The sequence below is a fragment of the Mustela nigripes genome, chromosome 6, assembly GCF_022355385.1.
Source record: "Mustela nigripes isolate SB6536 chromosome 6, MUSNIG.SB6536, whole genome shotgun sequence".
NCBI classification, from domain to species: Eukaryota; Metazoa; Chordata; class Mammalia; order Carnivora; family Mustelidae; genus Mustela; species Mustela nigripes.
In genome coordinates, this window is record NC_081562.1 from 22,113,604 (window position 1) to 22,126,224 (window position 12,621).

The following is a 12,621-nucleotide window of genomic DNA, read 5'->3' on the forward strand; positions in this document are numbered from 1 at the left end:
CCCAGCAAGCCATCCAGAGGACAGAAGAGATGGAAAGCAAAGATGTCTGGGGCGGGGCTGGGGGGGATGCCACTGGCACTGGACAGGGAGATGTTGAGTTTCTGGTGAGCATTTCTGGGAGGGTGAAGGTAGGGATAACATTTAGCCAGGGATAAGTTTCTTTTCCATAATTCATTTGCTGATGCGATTGTTCTTTACCGGGCTTCTAAACCATATTGTGGTTATGTTCTTATCTCCTTCCGGCATGATCTTTGTACGGCCTACTTGTGAATTCTGGGGATATTCACGGTGCTTACTGAGTAAGTTTAGGCATGCTGCCATTTTCTGTGATTCAATTTCATGGTGTCTTTTAGAATGATGGAATTCAGGAAAAGAACTCTGTAAAGATCAAGCCAGGAGCCTCTTCGGTTTATTTGGTGGTTTCTTCTGTAACTCCCGGGAGGAGGGCCTCCTAGCTTGGCATTTGGTTCTAAAAAGAAAACATGATTGCCTTTTAATAATTGTTAATTCTTAGCTTGTTAATGGTGTGGTGGAGAGTCGGGATGATGGAGCTGACCCATTGTAGGCTCCCTAGTGCTGTTCCCCAGAGTGTCTGCTTCAGTAACAGACCGTGGCTTCCTGACCCCAACTCCTCCCTGCCTAGTATCCTTCCTCCTGCTCCCCCCTCACGCCCCTCCACTGCCGAGTGGCCAACTGATGCTTCCCCCTCTCCCCTGTCAACCGCCCTTGAGAACTCTGGAGGGAGAAGGATCTTCTAGGTTTATTAAATGGAGCAATGACTGAGTCAGGAAAGTCATTTTACTGCATTGCTTGCTTTTGGTCATTGAAGATAAGAAAACAAAAATATTTATTCTGCTCTAAAGGCTTTTTCCCATCTTTCTTGAACTCCGTGAAAATATTTATCCTCTGAAATGAATTATGTGAAAAGGGAAGGTATTTCCGTTGTCTTTGGCAAATGTAAAACACAATTCGCTTTTTCCAAGATGTGAACCTACTGGTAATCTCCCTTGATATAAAACGAATGCCTAAATGGTCTTTTTTATTTCCCAGCCAACCCAAAAGGCTTTTAAGCAAAAGAATATGTTGGAAGCCAATTATTAAACCTGGGCAACCTAAAACATTTTTTGAATGTGTGTGTGTGTGTGTGTGTGTGTTTAAGAAATGTGATTCTTTGCTTTTTATTATTTTCCTCCTTCCCTTCCTTGATGCTACCTTGGTAGCTGCCATGTTCTAAATATTGACAAGATGAGATAGTTTTCTGTTTATACCAGCAGTCGTCTGTCTGTGAGATATGGACGAATCAGAACGCTGGATTTCCTTTCTCAGCCATCCATCAGGTTCATAATGTAAGGTTACAAATGGTTATTTTCTTTCCTGAACTTGCACTGTGTAATGTGTTGCAAAGTGTTGTCAGTAGCCGCAGGTACTGTGTCCTGGCAATGCAGACACTCTGTGCTGTCTCACGACTCCTGAGAGCTTGTCTCTGATGCCTCATTCACTGTGCCTTGTGACCAGTTGATGTGCAAACATTGTCCTAAAATGAGAAACATACCTGGTTTTTAAAGTCTGCAGTTTAAAACCTGTCCCATGTGAGTTTTGGCTTTCATCCCAGGTGTCTGTGTTAACTTGCTTTCACAGGAAGAAGGAAAAGGGTAAATTGATATATATATATATACACACACACATGTATATATCAGTGTTAGTCTTCTGCATCTCGTACTTCCCCATGTCCATGGGCTAGTCAACCCATTGTGTCCAAAAGTTCTCAAAGGTTCATGTGCTTCAGTTGTGAGAAATATTTGAGTCTGATTTGCATGATATTCTGTATACATTTATGCAAGCGTGGGAGTACTTTGGCCAGGAGAGACACTGTTAGAGCTACAAAGTGGTTCTCAGCCTTTTTCCATCGGACAATACTGAATTGGTCTTTGGAATGTGTGGGAAATCGTGACCCATTTTACTCTGAGCTGCATGATATTCAAATATTCACAGCTTACCTCTGCATACTTTAAAAAAAAAAAAAAGCAGTTTTGTTTGGGAAATAGACATTTTAACATTTGGTCTTTTCTGTTTTGAATTTTAAAATACAATCTTATTTTCATATCCTGTTAAATTTTTCCCATCGGATAGTCTGCTGTCCGAGAGGTTAAGACATTTGGTTGAGAATCACTAAACAGAGCTCTCGGGGTGGCATGTGCAGGGCCTCCCTTTGGGGTGCCACGCTAGGCACACCCCTCCCCGTGCATGGGACTTCTGGCTCTTGGGCTCATGGGGTCTGTACGTTGCCTGGTACCAAAGCTCCAGTGACCCAGCAGTCCCTCCCGAACCCATAAATGCTAACCAGTGCTTTTTCATGTTGAGAAGTGGCCATCTCTGCTCTTTATCATCCAAAGGAACAAATTTAGTATAACCAGCTGCATTTGACCAAACTAGCACTCTTGATTCTGGAAGATTTTCAAAAGACCTGCTGCAGCCTCCTGCTTCCGTGTGTGTGTGTGAATGTTTGTAGGAGGCCCTTCCTTACATTCACAGCCAAACCCATGTATACATATTTATAAGCGTACAGCTCTCGGGAACATTCTTCAAAGCCTCAGAGATAACAGAAAATAAATGCTTTCACCTGTACCTTATGGATGTTTGGGTAGCTCATCTCTGATCGATATTTGTCAGAATTCTTCAAAGTGAAGCCTTAACCTAAAAATCATCATTTAAGATCATTTTCGTTTTTCATTAAGTGTTCTAAAGAAATAGAGAATGTTTGTTAATATTCAGATCTAAATTTATAAGCAGGTAGGTGGAAACAGTTCCTAGGAGAAAAGATTTAAAAGCTACTATTTTTTAAAAAATCAATTAAATCCTAATTTAAAAAAAAAATTCAGAATAATACAAGACTTGAAAAATACCATACCTTTCTGTTCATGTTAGGAAACTAAGTCATAACCCTGGCTTTTAATTATTTACTGATATCCTTAGGAAATGTTTTTCTCAAGAAGAAAATAAGATTACAGATGATGTTCCCTTCATATGCACAGAGGATAGAGAGTATGTAGTATCTTCAGTTTCCGTGTTTGGAGGAGAGAATTCTGCAATACAGTGTTTTTCCATTAGCCTTATGTATCTGGTACATTTGAACCAAAAGTCATGCATCTGTAACACCTTTGGAATAAAGCAAGGTTGAAAAGCTGCATTTTAGTCTCCGCCATCCAATAAAAATCTATCTGCAGACTTTTGTGAATTTTTTCCTGGGTCACAACAAAATTCAGTTAATGGTTTTATACTTTTCAGCTGGTGGGATAAAAGACATTTGATTTAATTACATCATGTTAAGTATGGCCCCACCTTAGCCCTTCACACTCCGCCAGACTGTGCACGCCGAGTTGGCAGTTGGTAAATACCTGTTCAACAGAATCAATTTTCCACTTAAAGCTCTAATCTCGAATTATGTTTTTTCTCTATATTCACAGTTTAATTTTTATTCGAGCTGGAAAGGATACTTCATGATGTCCATTTTCCTTTGTTTCATTGATAATATCCTACAGGAAATACCTACATACATACCAAGTAGATGAGGTTTTAAGCCATGACCAAATTCTTAGAATATTAAAATCATTCAATACATGAACATAAAGGAAAGTTTTAAGTATTTTAAGCTCTAAAAAAGTAGCCTGGAGACATTCAGTAAGAGTGTCTTGAATCACTGAATTTCTCTTCTGTAATTACTTAAGCCTTTTAAAGAGTACTGCCAGTCAGTAATAGTTTAAAATAGAATTTTACCCCAATCTTTTCCTGTTTTGTTATTCTACTTAAATATAATTGCATCGCTGTTCCCTAAGTTTAAATCTACTATTCGTCGAGGGTAAGGTTTGATTATAAACCATTCTTTGAGGCAAAAGACTTTTTAGGTCTCTTTGATTTTTTTCATATTTAACACATTTTTTAAAACTGGGAAATTATTAAATTAATTTTATTAACTTACCTGGAGAATTACTTTTATTACTTTACCTAAGGAAATACAGGTACCATCTCGGTAAGAGTGTACTATTTTATAAGACCTAACAATGGGCCTCCCCATTTGAAATTATTGTATAGCTGAGGTAGAAACCCTAATTTGCTTTGTGGTTTCTTTCACTGGTCCCTACCCTGTACCGCCCTAACCGCTTCCTCCATAGTTCATTCCTGGTGCTGTCCAGTGTCCAGGACGGACATTATTCTCTCCAATCTTTTTTTTTTCTTTTACTGTCCATGGACCAGTTGAAGCTATAACCCAAGGCCCAGTCTCTACCCCCCGCTGGCAGTAGTGTCACCAAATCCATCCGTTCTCATAAAGCTAACTCCAGAGGGAAGACTGAACACCTGCAAGTGGTGCCTTATAAATATTCTTCGGTCTAAAGTGAAACACAATAATAATAAGCTGATGAATTTCCAGGAAGCAAGTACATTTATGTTTTTTGTAACTTCAATCTTAAGAACACTGTTTATGTCTTTGAAAATGAACATCTGGAAATAGGCCCTACATATGACAAAACTCAGTTCTTATTCCAGACAGATAGATCCAGTCCCTATATAGAGAATTTTAAAATATTTGGACCGGAGTAATGTTTCAAGGCCACAAAGAACATAAAGGAGGGATTGTATTTCTCTTCCGCAGCATTCCCTCCCCTCCCCCACAGCATGTAGGAAGGCCCTGTCAGATCACTCTGAATTCAAAGCAGGTGGCTTGTGATTTCGGGACAAAGTGGAGTCGCAGAGAGCAGATGATGGCCCTGCCTAAACTGAGTTTATTGGATGTGCCACCCGTTTTTCAAGTGGTTATCAAATAAGAGGTCGGGATGATTTCCAGACTGAGGTGCTGTGTGCTGGGGCTCGTTCTTCCAAAATGGCTGCTACAACTTGTGTGGATGGTGTGAATATTGGGATGAGCATTTGGCTGTAGTTCTGCTTGACGTGTATGGTACTCACATCGAAGTTTAATTATAAAAGTGCCTGAGTTAATTCAGCAACTAGAGAATGAGTTTGCATACGATTTGCATGCTTAACGTACTAACACCTGAAATGTCCCCATAACCCTGGCTGCACCCCACTCATCCCCACGCCCAGCCCTGTTTCCAGCCTTTGCCCCGCAACCCGTGGTACCCCCAGCGCCTGCCATGGCTGTTCAGGCTGTTGTGAGAACTGCCTGTTGAGCTCAGCCAAGGGATACTTCAAGCTAAACTAAGACAGGGCTGAAGTGATGATCTGATGCTTGGTTTCTGTTGTCACCCGGAAAACACTGGATCGAAAGATCTTAACGTCAACCAGCTCCTCCTTTTGTATCATTCCACGGAGTTGCGTGCAAACTTCTGTTGTTCTGTTAACAGTGTTACCCGTGACTTAAATGTACAACACCTGTTTGCTATGTTGTTGTTGCTTTTTCGAGGGAGGGGAAGAAGGTGAATGGGGCGGACTAGAGGATTTGCTGGATTTGGGGAGAGCTTTTAATTAAGAACTCCTGGCTGCATGTTTCCAGAGTTTTAACTATAGATATTATCACTTAAAGGTTATTACATTCAGCTTCAAAATAGCTTTGGAATCCACATTTTCTACATTTTCAATTTCATACTAGTTTTTTTTTTTTTTTTAAGAGCAAATCACAGCCAGTTGAATTAAAGACTGAGAGATGTTGTAGACCAGATGTTTGAAAGAGAAAGAGAAGAAAAGATCATATTAGGCAGCCAGAGGAAAACTTTCTCCTAAAATTAATTGCAGCCAGTCTTTTTTTTTTTTTTAACAAAATAAAACTTATAAAGAGAAAGCTCAAGAATGAGTCAGGGATGGGTCATAACGACAGACAGAAATGCTAAAGTAATTATTCCAGGTAAAGTCTTAACAATTTCAACAGACAGGAGATAGGAGAACCAAGCCATATGCGAGTAAGTTAGGATCTAGAACCAAACTAACAGAATGGCTTAGACTCTGCCTCAGTGAAAAGGCCTGTGCATTCCTGAGGGGCTCTAGAATTTTCTTTTGGTTTTTCAAAGACAGAAACTTCAGAAAGCAAAGCCTATTCCTAACACTTCCCAGCCTTAGCAGCCACCTCACGTGTCACCTAAAGTAAGTCCAGACCGCACAGAGAAAATTGAAATGCTAGTCCTCTTCCCCAAAACACATGTCCTGTGTAAGCTACTTCTGGAGACTCACGGGTTTTAACCTGTTGGAGTTTCTGAGCCTTTCGGAGAATTTATTGAAAGCTGTCGACTTTTTTCTCCCCCCCAAAACGTACACCAACACCCAACATTCTACATTCTTACGCTAGATTCCTTGAAAATCCTTCTTAAGAAGCCCTACAGTATTAACCCATTTGTTAGTACTTCAGTAAACTTGGTCTCTGACCAGAGTTTTACTTGGTTTGGGAGCTCGTGAGACCTATTTATATCCTTTTCAACTCCTGAGAAAGGTAATTCTTTTAATTCTACAGGAGCAGCCAGATCCAGGTTAAAAGAGTAACTTTGGAAATCTACCTGTTGTCTAGTTTTTGTTAATGTCCTTTTGAGAACAAAGAGTTGAATTTTGAGAAACTGGGAACTCTACCCAGGGAAAAGAGTGAGAAATCACCCCTAATATAATATCTAAATCAGATTAGAACCCAGAAAAGACCTGCCAACGCCAGCCTTTGACTTTATAGATGCTCACACAAGGCCATTATAGTAATAAAACCAGTCGAAGCTAACCTCATGGAAAATGATAGACGGAAGGATGGGATGTCCTTCTGTCTTGGGTCTGTCTTAGTGGGATACGCCATCATATGTGCATTTGCCTGTATTTGTGGATTAAGATCCTCAAGTACATGCATATGCACGTATGACTAAACCTGGCCTTGGAATGTTTATTATTCATTTGGGCTTTAGGTTTTCTGAGAAAGGTAGCTGAATACATCCGAGACCGTCACAGTGGCATTTTATCAATACAAGTGAACTCAGATGAGGAGAATTAGTCATCCATTTGTAAATTTTTCTTGTGAAATTTTGTTTAGAATCACACTTATACTACCTTTTCTCCAGAGATCTAAACTCATCCCAAGTACATGGTACCTGTCGTATTTGGAAACTGAAATTCATGAAGCTGTGTATCTGAATGTAAAAACAATTCAGACTAAAAAGTTCAAATAAGCAAGCTTAAAAGCAGAAAAGTCTTTCAAAGTTCGTATGTTCATTTTCTGTTGTAACAGAAAATTATGAATTAGTGCATCATTTATGAATATCTCCATGTTTCATTTTAAAATCATGTAGCTTAGGGTGTCCTTCTAAAAATGGAATAACTTCTTTCACGCCTGAGAAATTAACTCAGCCTTGGGAAATATGATGCTATCACATATATAAAACCAATAAAAAAAATAGTAAAAGTATTTCTACACATATAATACACCCAGAGGCATTTGCCCATTCTAGCACACATGTGTAAAATGAACTCAGGCTAACTATAGGGAATGAACTTTGCCAACTGCTCATATTACCTCTAGAATAAATGTGATTTTCAGACAGGAGACTGGGGAGAACCTTCCATTACCTTGCGACCTCCAAATGAAGCCACAGCCTCAACTCCAGTTCAGTACTGGCAGCACCACCCAGAAAAGCTCATCTTCCAATCGTGTGATTACAAAGCTTTTGTAAGTTACCATCTATTCATTATTTGGGTACCAGTGGGAATAGAGGGTGTATTAAAAATACACCGAAATACAATGAAACTCTTAAAATGTTCTCCCCTTCTCTTTTTCTTAAAAGTAGCCTTTCCTATACCGAGAATGTCCAAGTAAATAGAGGTTAGGAATCCCTTTTATTCTTGTAAGCTTAAGGTCTATTTTGCCTTCTTCTTATACAGTTGTATATTTTAAGTGAAATATGTTAAAGCACAATCTTAAAATGGAAATGCATATAAGTATAACATATATAGACAGAAACATTCACTGACCAATGATCTCAAAACACTGGGTCTACTACCCGATTTTTTTCATTAGGGTTCTATTACTGGATATCTTGTTCTAATAGGAGAGAGAATCAGGCTGAGCTGAGAATTACAAGTAATATGAACAGGTAAATATTGAAAGAATACCATAGGTTTGGGGACAGGTGGTTGTCATGGCTGCAGCAGGAAAAGGAAAATCACCTCTCTTTAAAAAGAAATGTTTCAGTTAGGGCAGAATTCCCCCATAGCTGAAAAGGCAAGGATTTCTCCGAGATCCTTTTTCTTAATTTGATTAAGACGTGGGCATTCTGGTTGTCGCCTAGCAATTTCGGCCTTTTGTTTGTTTTATTATCTATACCTTTTTTACTGCCTGCTTATCTTGGAGCATTGGGTTAATCTCAGCAGTAATCTCCCCCAGACTGTGGAACTGAAATGCCTCCCTCCTGCAAAGCTCAAACGCCCCACAAACCCTTGAGCCTTTGGAGCTCGCCTTGATGCGGGGCCCTTAGCCACGCCCCCTGCCCTTTTAAGGCACGCCCCTCTTCGCGTCCGGCAGTGCCGGGTCCGCACGCCCGTTTCACAGTCGGGTTTTTGCCCCGTGCCATGTAAGCAAAATAATGATTTTCATTTGTTTTTGTTTTTCGTTTTTTTAAAGACACATAGAGCTCTTTCGCGCTCTATTTTTTTTTGTGGGGGGGGGGCAGTTAGGAGATTAGGGAAGGAAAAAATGACAAAAGAAAGAAACCCTATTGAAGTTTCGAAAAGTTGGAGAGGAGTCAATTGATGGAAAGGCAAAATAGACATTTTGCTACAAACTCTTTGTCGTCCTCCCCAACCCGCCCCGCCCCCCAGCTAGAACTTAGAGAGTGAGTGGCGTTTGGCACCGAGGCAGTATTGGATCAGATCACCTAACAAAAAAAGTGATTGGTAATTCCTGGGAGGGGGCGCTCTCATCTCTCCTATCCCATTCAGCCCCTCCGTGGTCGGTTTGCACCAGGAGCTGGGCTCTCCCCCTTCTGGAACAACGGAGAGGTCGTTCCTCGTCCCCGCAGGCTCCCACCTTGTGCCCATCTCATTCCCAGGTGGATCAAGCACTGGGCGCGCAGCTGTGAACGCTGAGACCCCAAACTGCATCTCCGCCCCGAGAGCTCCCTAACGTTAATTACCTACGCAGCCAACTCAGCCCAAATGGGGTGCATATCGCTTAGCTTCTCAGCTGTCTCCTACAACCCTGTAATTACGTGGAGAGTAGCGTGATTTATTTTTGCAGACATTGCTGCCTCAAAAAAAAAAAAAAAAAAAAAAAGGGAAAACATTTTTAGATGCCCCCATTTTGCAGTTAAATATGATTTGAAAGATGGCATCTTTAGAAAATGCTGCGGTTTTATTATAAAGAGCAATTTACAGTTCTCAGAACTGAAGTTAATTCTACAGCATTCTCTCTTTAAAAGCATTTATTTGTTAGGATTAGTTACTCTTAGTTTATAAAAGTTATCCAACAACTTTCAGCCAGGAAACCCAGCCAGTAGGACTTCCACAGTTTGGTTTTAAATCGCAACTCCTATTTATTATATTTTTTCATAAACCATTGTTTTGTATTTTAGTATTTAGGTTCTATGCTGATAAAAGAGCTCAGAGGGACAGAATCAACCCAAGATGCCTGTGCAAAAATGCGGGTAAGTTTGCCAAACAATTTTATTTCTAGTTGCTGAAATACTAAATACTGGGTATGGTTACAAATTGCCACTTTTCAAATGACTATTTTCTTCATCTGCTGGTCTGCTGAATCACATTACTGTTACATAAAAAGGTGTTTGGGCTTTGTTCATGTTTATACTTAAGCTTATCTGACTGTAGTGTGAGTTGATATCTGCTGGACATAATAATGTATTTATGCCACATGGCATTTACTCTTATTTTTAAAGATTTAAAGTAAAGTATGTACTTTAGTCATTCTCCAGTTTAAGAGACAGTCTTTAGTTTATTGCAAGAAAACGCTTTAAGCAATCTGAGAATATTTACTGTGAAGACCACCAATTAAGTAAAAGATTATCAGATGCTCAGCTATCGAGAGTTTATTGTATAAAGCCAATACTCTTTATGAGGCTTCTCAATTCTGAGGGTATTTTTTTGTTTTTGTTTTTGTTTTTTAGTATAAGAAAAAAATATTCCACTCTGAGTAAATCACGTAAGGGCAGTCAATATTGACAAAAATGACAACTATAAATGTCTGTGATCATTGGTCCCCGGATTCCTAGGAGTCTCTACTACCCAAACCGAATCTTACTCATACTACACATCCACTGTAATTTTGTTTGTTTGTTTTATTAACATACAATGTATTATTTGCTTCAGGGGTATAGGTCTGTGAATCATCAGTCTTACACAGTTCACAGCACTCACCATAGCATATACCTCCCCAGTGTCCATAACCCAGCCACCCTGTCCTTCCCCACCCCCTTGTCGGTTTGTTTGTTTAAATGTGTCCCTTATCCTTGCTTCCTCCATAACAGATGTATAGAGGCTTTGGCCACACCTGACAGTACAGATTAAGAATAGTAGACTCACAACTAACCAGAGTCAAATTTAACATTGTTACCAAGTGAACCCTAGCTCTTACTTGTGGCCAATATACGTTGTTTTATTTTACATGAGCAGGCATCCTGTGAGAAATATTTAAAAATTTAAACAGTTAGGAAGGCAAATATGTAATGTCGATTGCTCATGGAAAGCTAAGTATGGGTGAATCTTCATGAAATTGAGACCTCCAGAAGTAATTGCTGATTTAATATCCGGATCAGTTCAGTAACAGAAAGACTGAAATTAGTTATCCTTCTGTTTGATGTAGAGTTATACTTATATTGTCTGTGCCAATAAGTCTTTTATCCCAGGTACTGTATTTAGATGAAAAAAGCTGTGATATGTGTCAGGAACTCTGTGTTCTGGTTTTGTTGCTGCTTACATTGCCTTGGAAGTCACTTTTAGTCATGATGATAATAACTGCTAATATTTAAGGAGTAGTTAAAATGTACCAATCTTCTGTGCTGAGCTGAATGTTTTGCATATTTATCCCATTTAATCCTACCACAAACCTAGAGCTTAGTGCAGTCCTTATCCCCATTCTACACTTGAAGAGAATCAAGCTTGAGGAGGCTAAGTAACCTTCCCAAGGTCACATAGTGAAGAACTTGCCAATCTGGAACTGGAACACAGGTCTTTCTGACTCCAGAGCACAAGCATTCAACTACTACACTCCTTACTTAGAAAACGAGGACATTGGACTAGATGCCCCTTAGGGGTCCTCTTTCATAGTTTTATAATTTATAATATAATTTTATATTATAATCTTGTATTTTCAATGTATATCTGATCTAAATTATGTCACCACTGAACAGTAAGAAAATGGGAACATTTTTCAACCGTCAAGGCTCATAATAATTTTAGAGCTATTTATGAACACATCTAAGAAATTAATTTGGCATCTCTGATTTAATACTATTAACTCTGTTATCGGAGCCCAGCTACTTCAATGCTGTAATCAGCATAAATAGTGCATAGAGTACAGAGCACCATTTAAAACCAGATTTGTGATTTGAATTTCAGTCAATTTCTTGAAATTAAGTGGATCTGAAATTCCATTCTGATAACAACAGGAAAGCCATTTTAATAGTGTCCGTGGAGAATAATTTAGTTAAATACTTGTCTGTTGCTTAAAATGAAACAGAAAAGGCCGTCTGTTAGAAGCCATTCTGTTCATTGGGGCGTTTTCCTGGTTTGCTGCCCTTGGTATTTACTTGGGGTCGTTTACATGAAAATAGGAACTTTATTGCTTCTTCAAATATTACCAACTCTTATTTCCCATCCTGATTAAATAAATATCAGTCTCTGGTACAGAAGCTAACATTGCACTCACTGGATTCACTAGAGCCTTTCCTAACTAGAAGCGCAGACTCACTGTTATCCGGAACTGTTGTGTTGTGAGTTAGAGCCCTTACCAGCTGAAAATGGGGTCCGTCTCTTACTAGCAGTTAATTTGGCCTCGCAGCCCAAAGTCCCAGAATCAAGTCCACCCAGGGAAATACTTCAGAACACAGATGATCTTAAAAACTGATATATAGTAATATCATTAGGCCAAAGTACTGTAGATTAAAACTTGACCTGATTTACTCGTTTGGTGGGGGTGGGGGAAGACCTTTCAACTCAACAGTATGTGTTTTAGTTGAAATTAAAACTACTTTCCCAGTAAGAAGTAAATCAGTGTGGTTCTTTATTCTGAGAACTATTTCCTTGGTGTACTTTGTTCACACACATGCCAAAGATTTAGCTCCTGCTCCCACTGACTTCACAGGTCAGCGGAGGAGTCCAACATGTTAACATTTTTAGTTTCCCCAAAGTGGGAGAAGTACCACCGTTGGGAGGGGGGGTCTTTGTGCATCCGTCTGTCTGCAGGAGCATGCTACGTGATTCCCCAAAAGGCAGGGTCTCCTAAAGTCGGTTTATCCATAATAACAGTTAATGCTCAAGAGCCGTATCGCACGTGATTCTGTGCATTCGTTCATCTAATCATGGGGTAACTATTGCTATGGTTCCCGCCTTTCATACGGGGGAAGCAAGGCAAAACAAAAGTCAAGTAACTTACCCCAGGTTACCCAGGCAGGAAGCTGTGCAGGCAGGGTTGGAACT

General features: G+C 39.7%; 1 protein-coding gene across 13 annotated transcripts in view; it reads left to right on the forward strand.

Moving 5' to 3' along the window:
• Positions 1 to 12,621, forward strand: part of ANKS1B (ankyrin repeat and sterile alpha motif domain containing 1B) — a 1,094,885-nt gene that overhangs the window by 1,031,895 nt on the left and 50,369 nt on the right. For 6 of the 13 annotated variants that reach the window (XM_059402280.1, XM_059402288.1, XM_059402285.1 and 3 more), the window contains 2 exons: positions 7,514 to 7,642; positions 9,543 to 9,614. In XM_059402280.1, the coding sequence (XP_059258263.1) occupies positions 7,514 to 7,642; positions 9,543 to 9,614 (201 nt within the window). Of the gene's footprint in view, positions 1 to 1,271; positions 1,347 to 7,513; positions 7,643 to 9,542; positions 9,615 to 12,621 lie in introns of all 13 variants that reach the window. The other 7 variants (XM_059402276.1, XM_059402278.1, XM_059402283.1 and 4 more) reach the window with 2 other exon arrangements.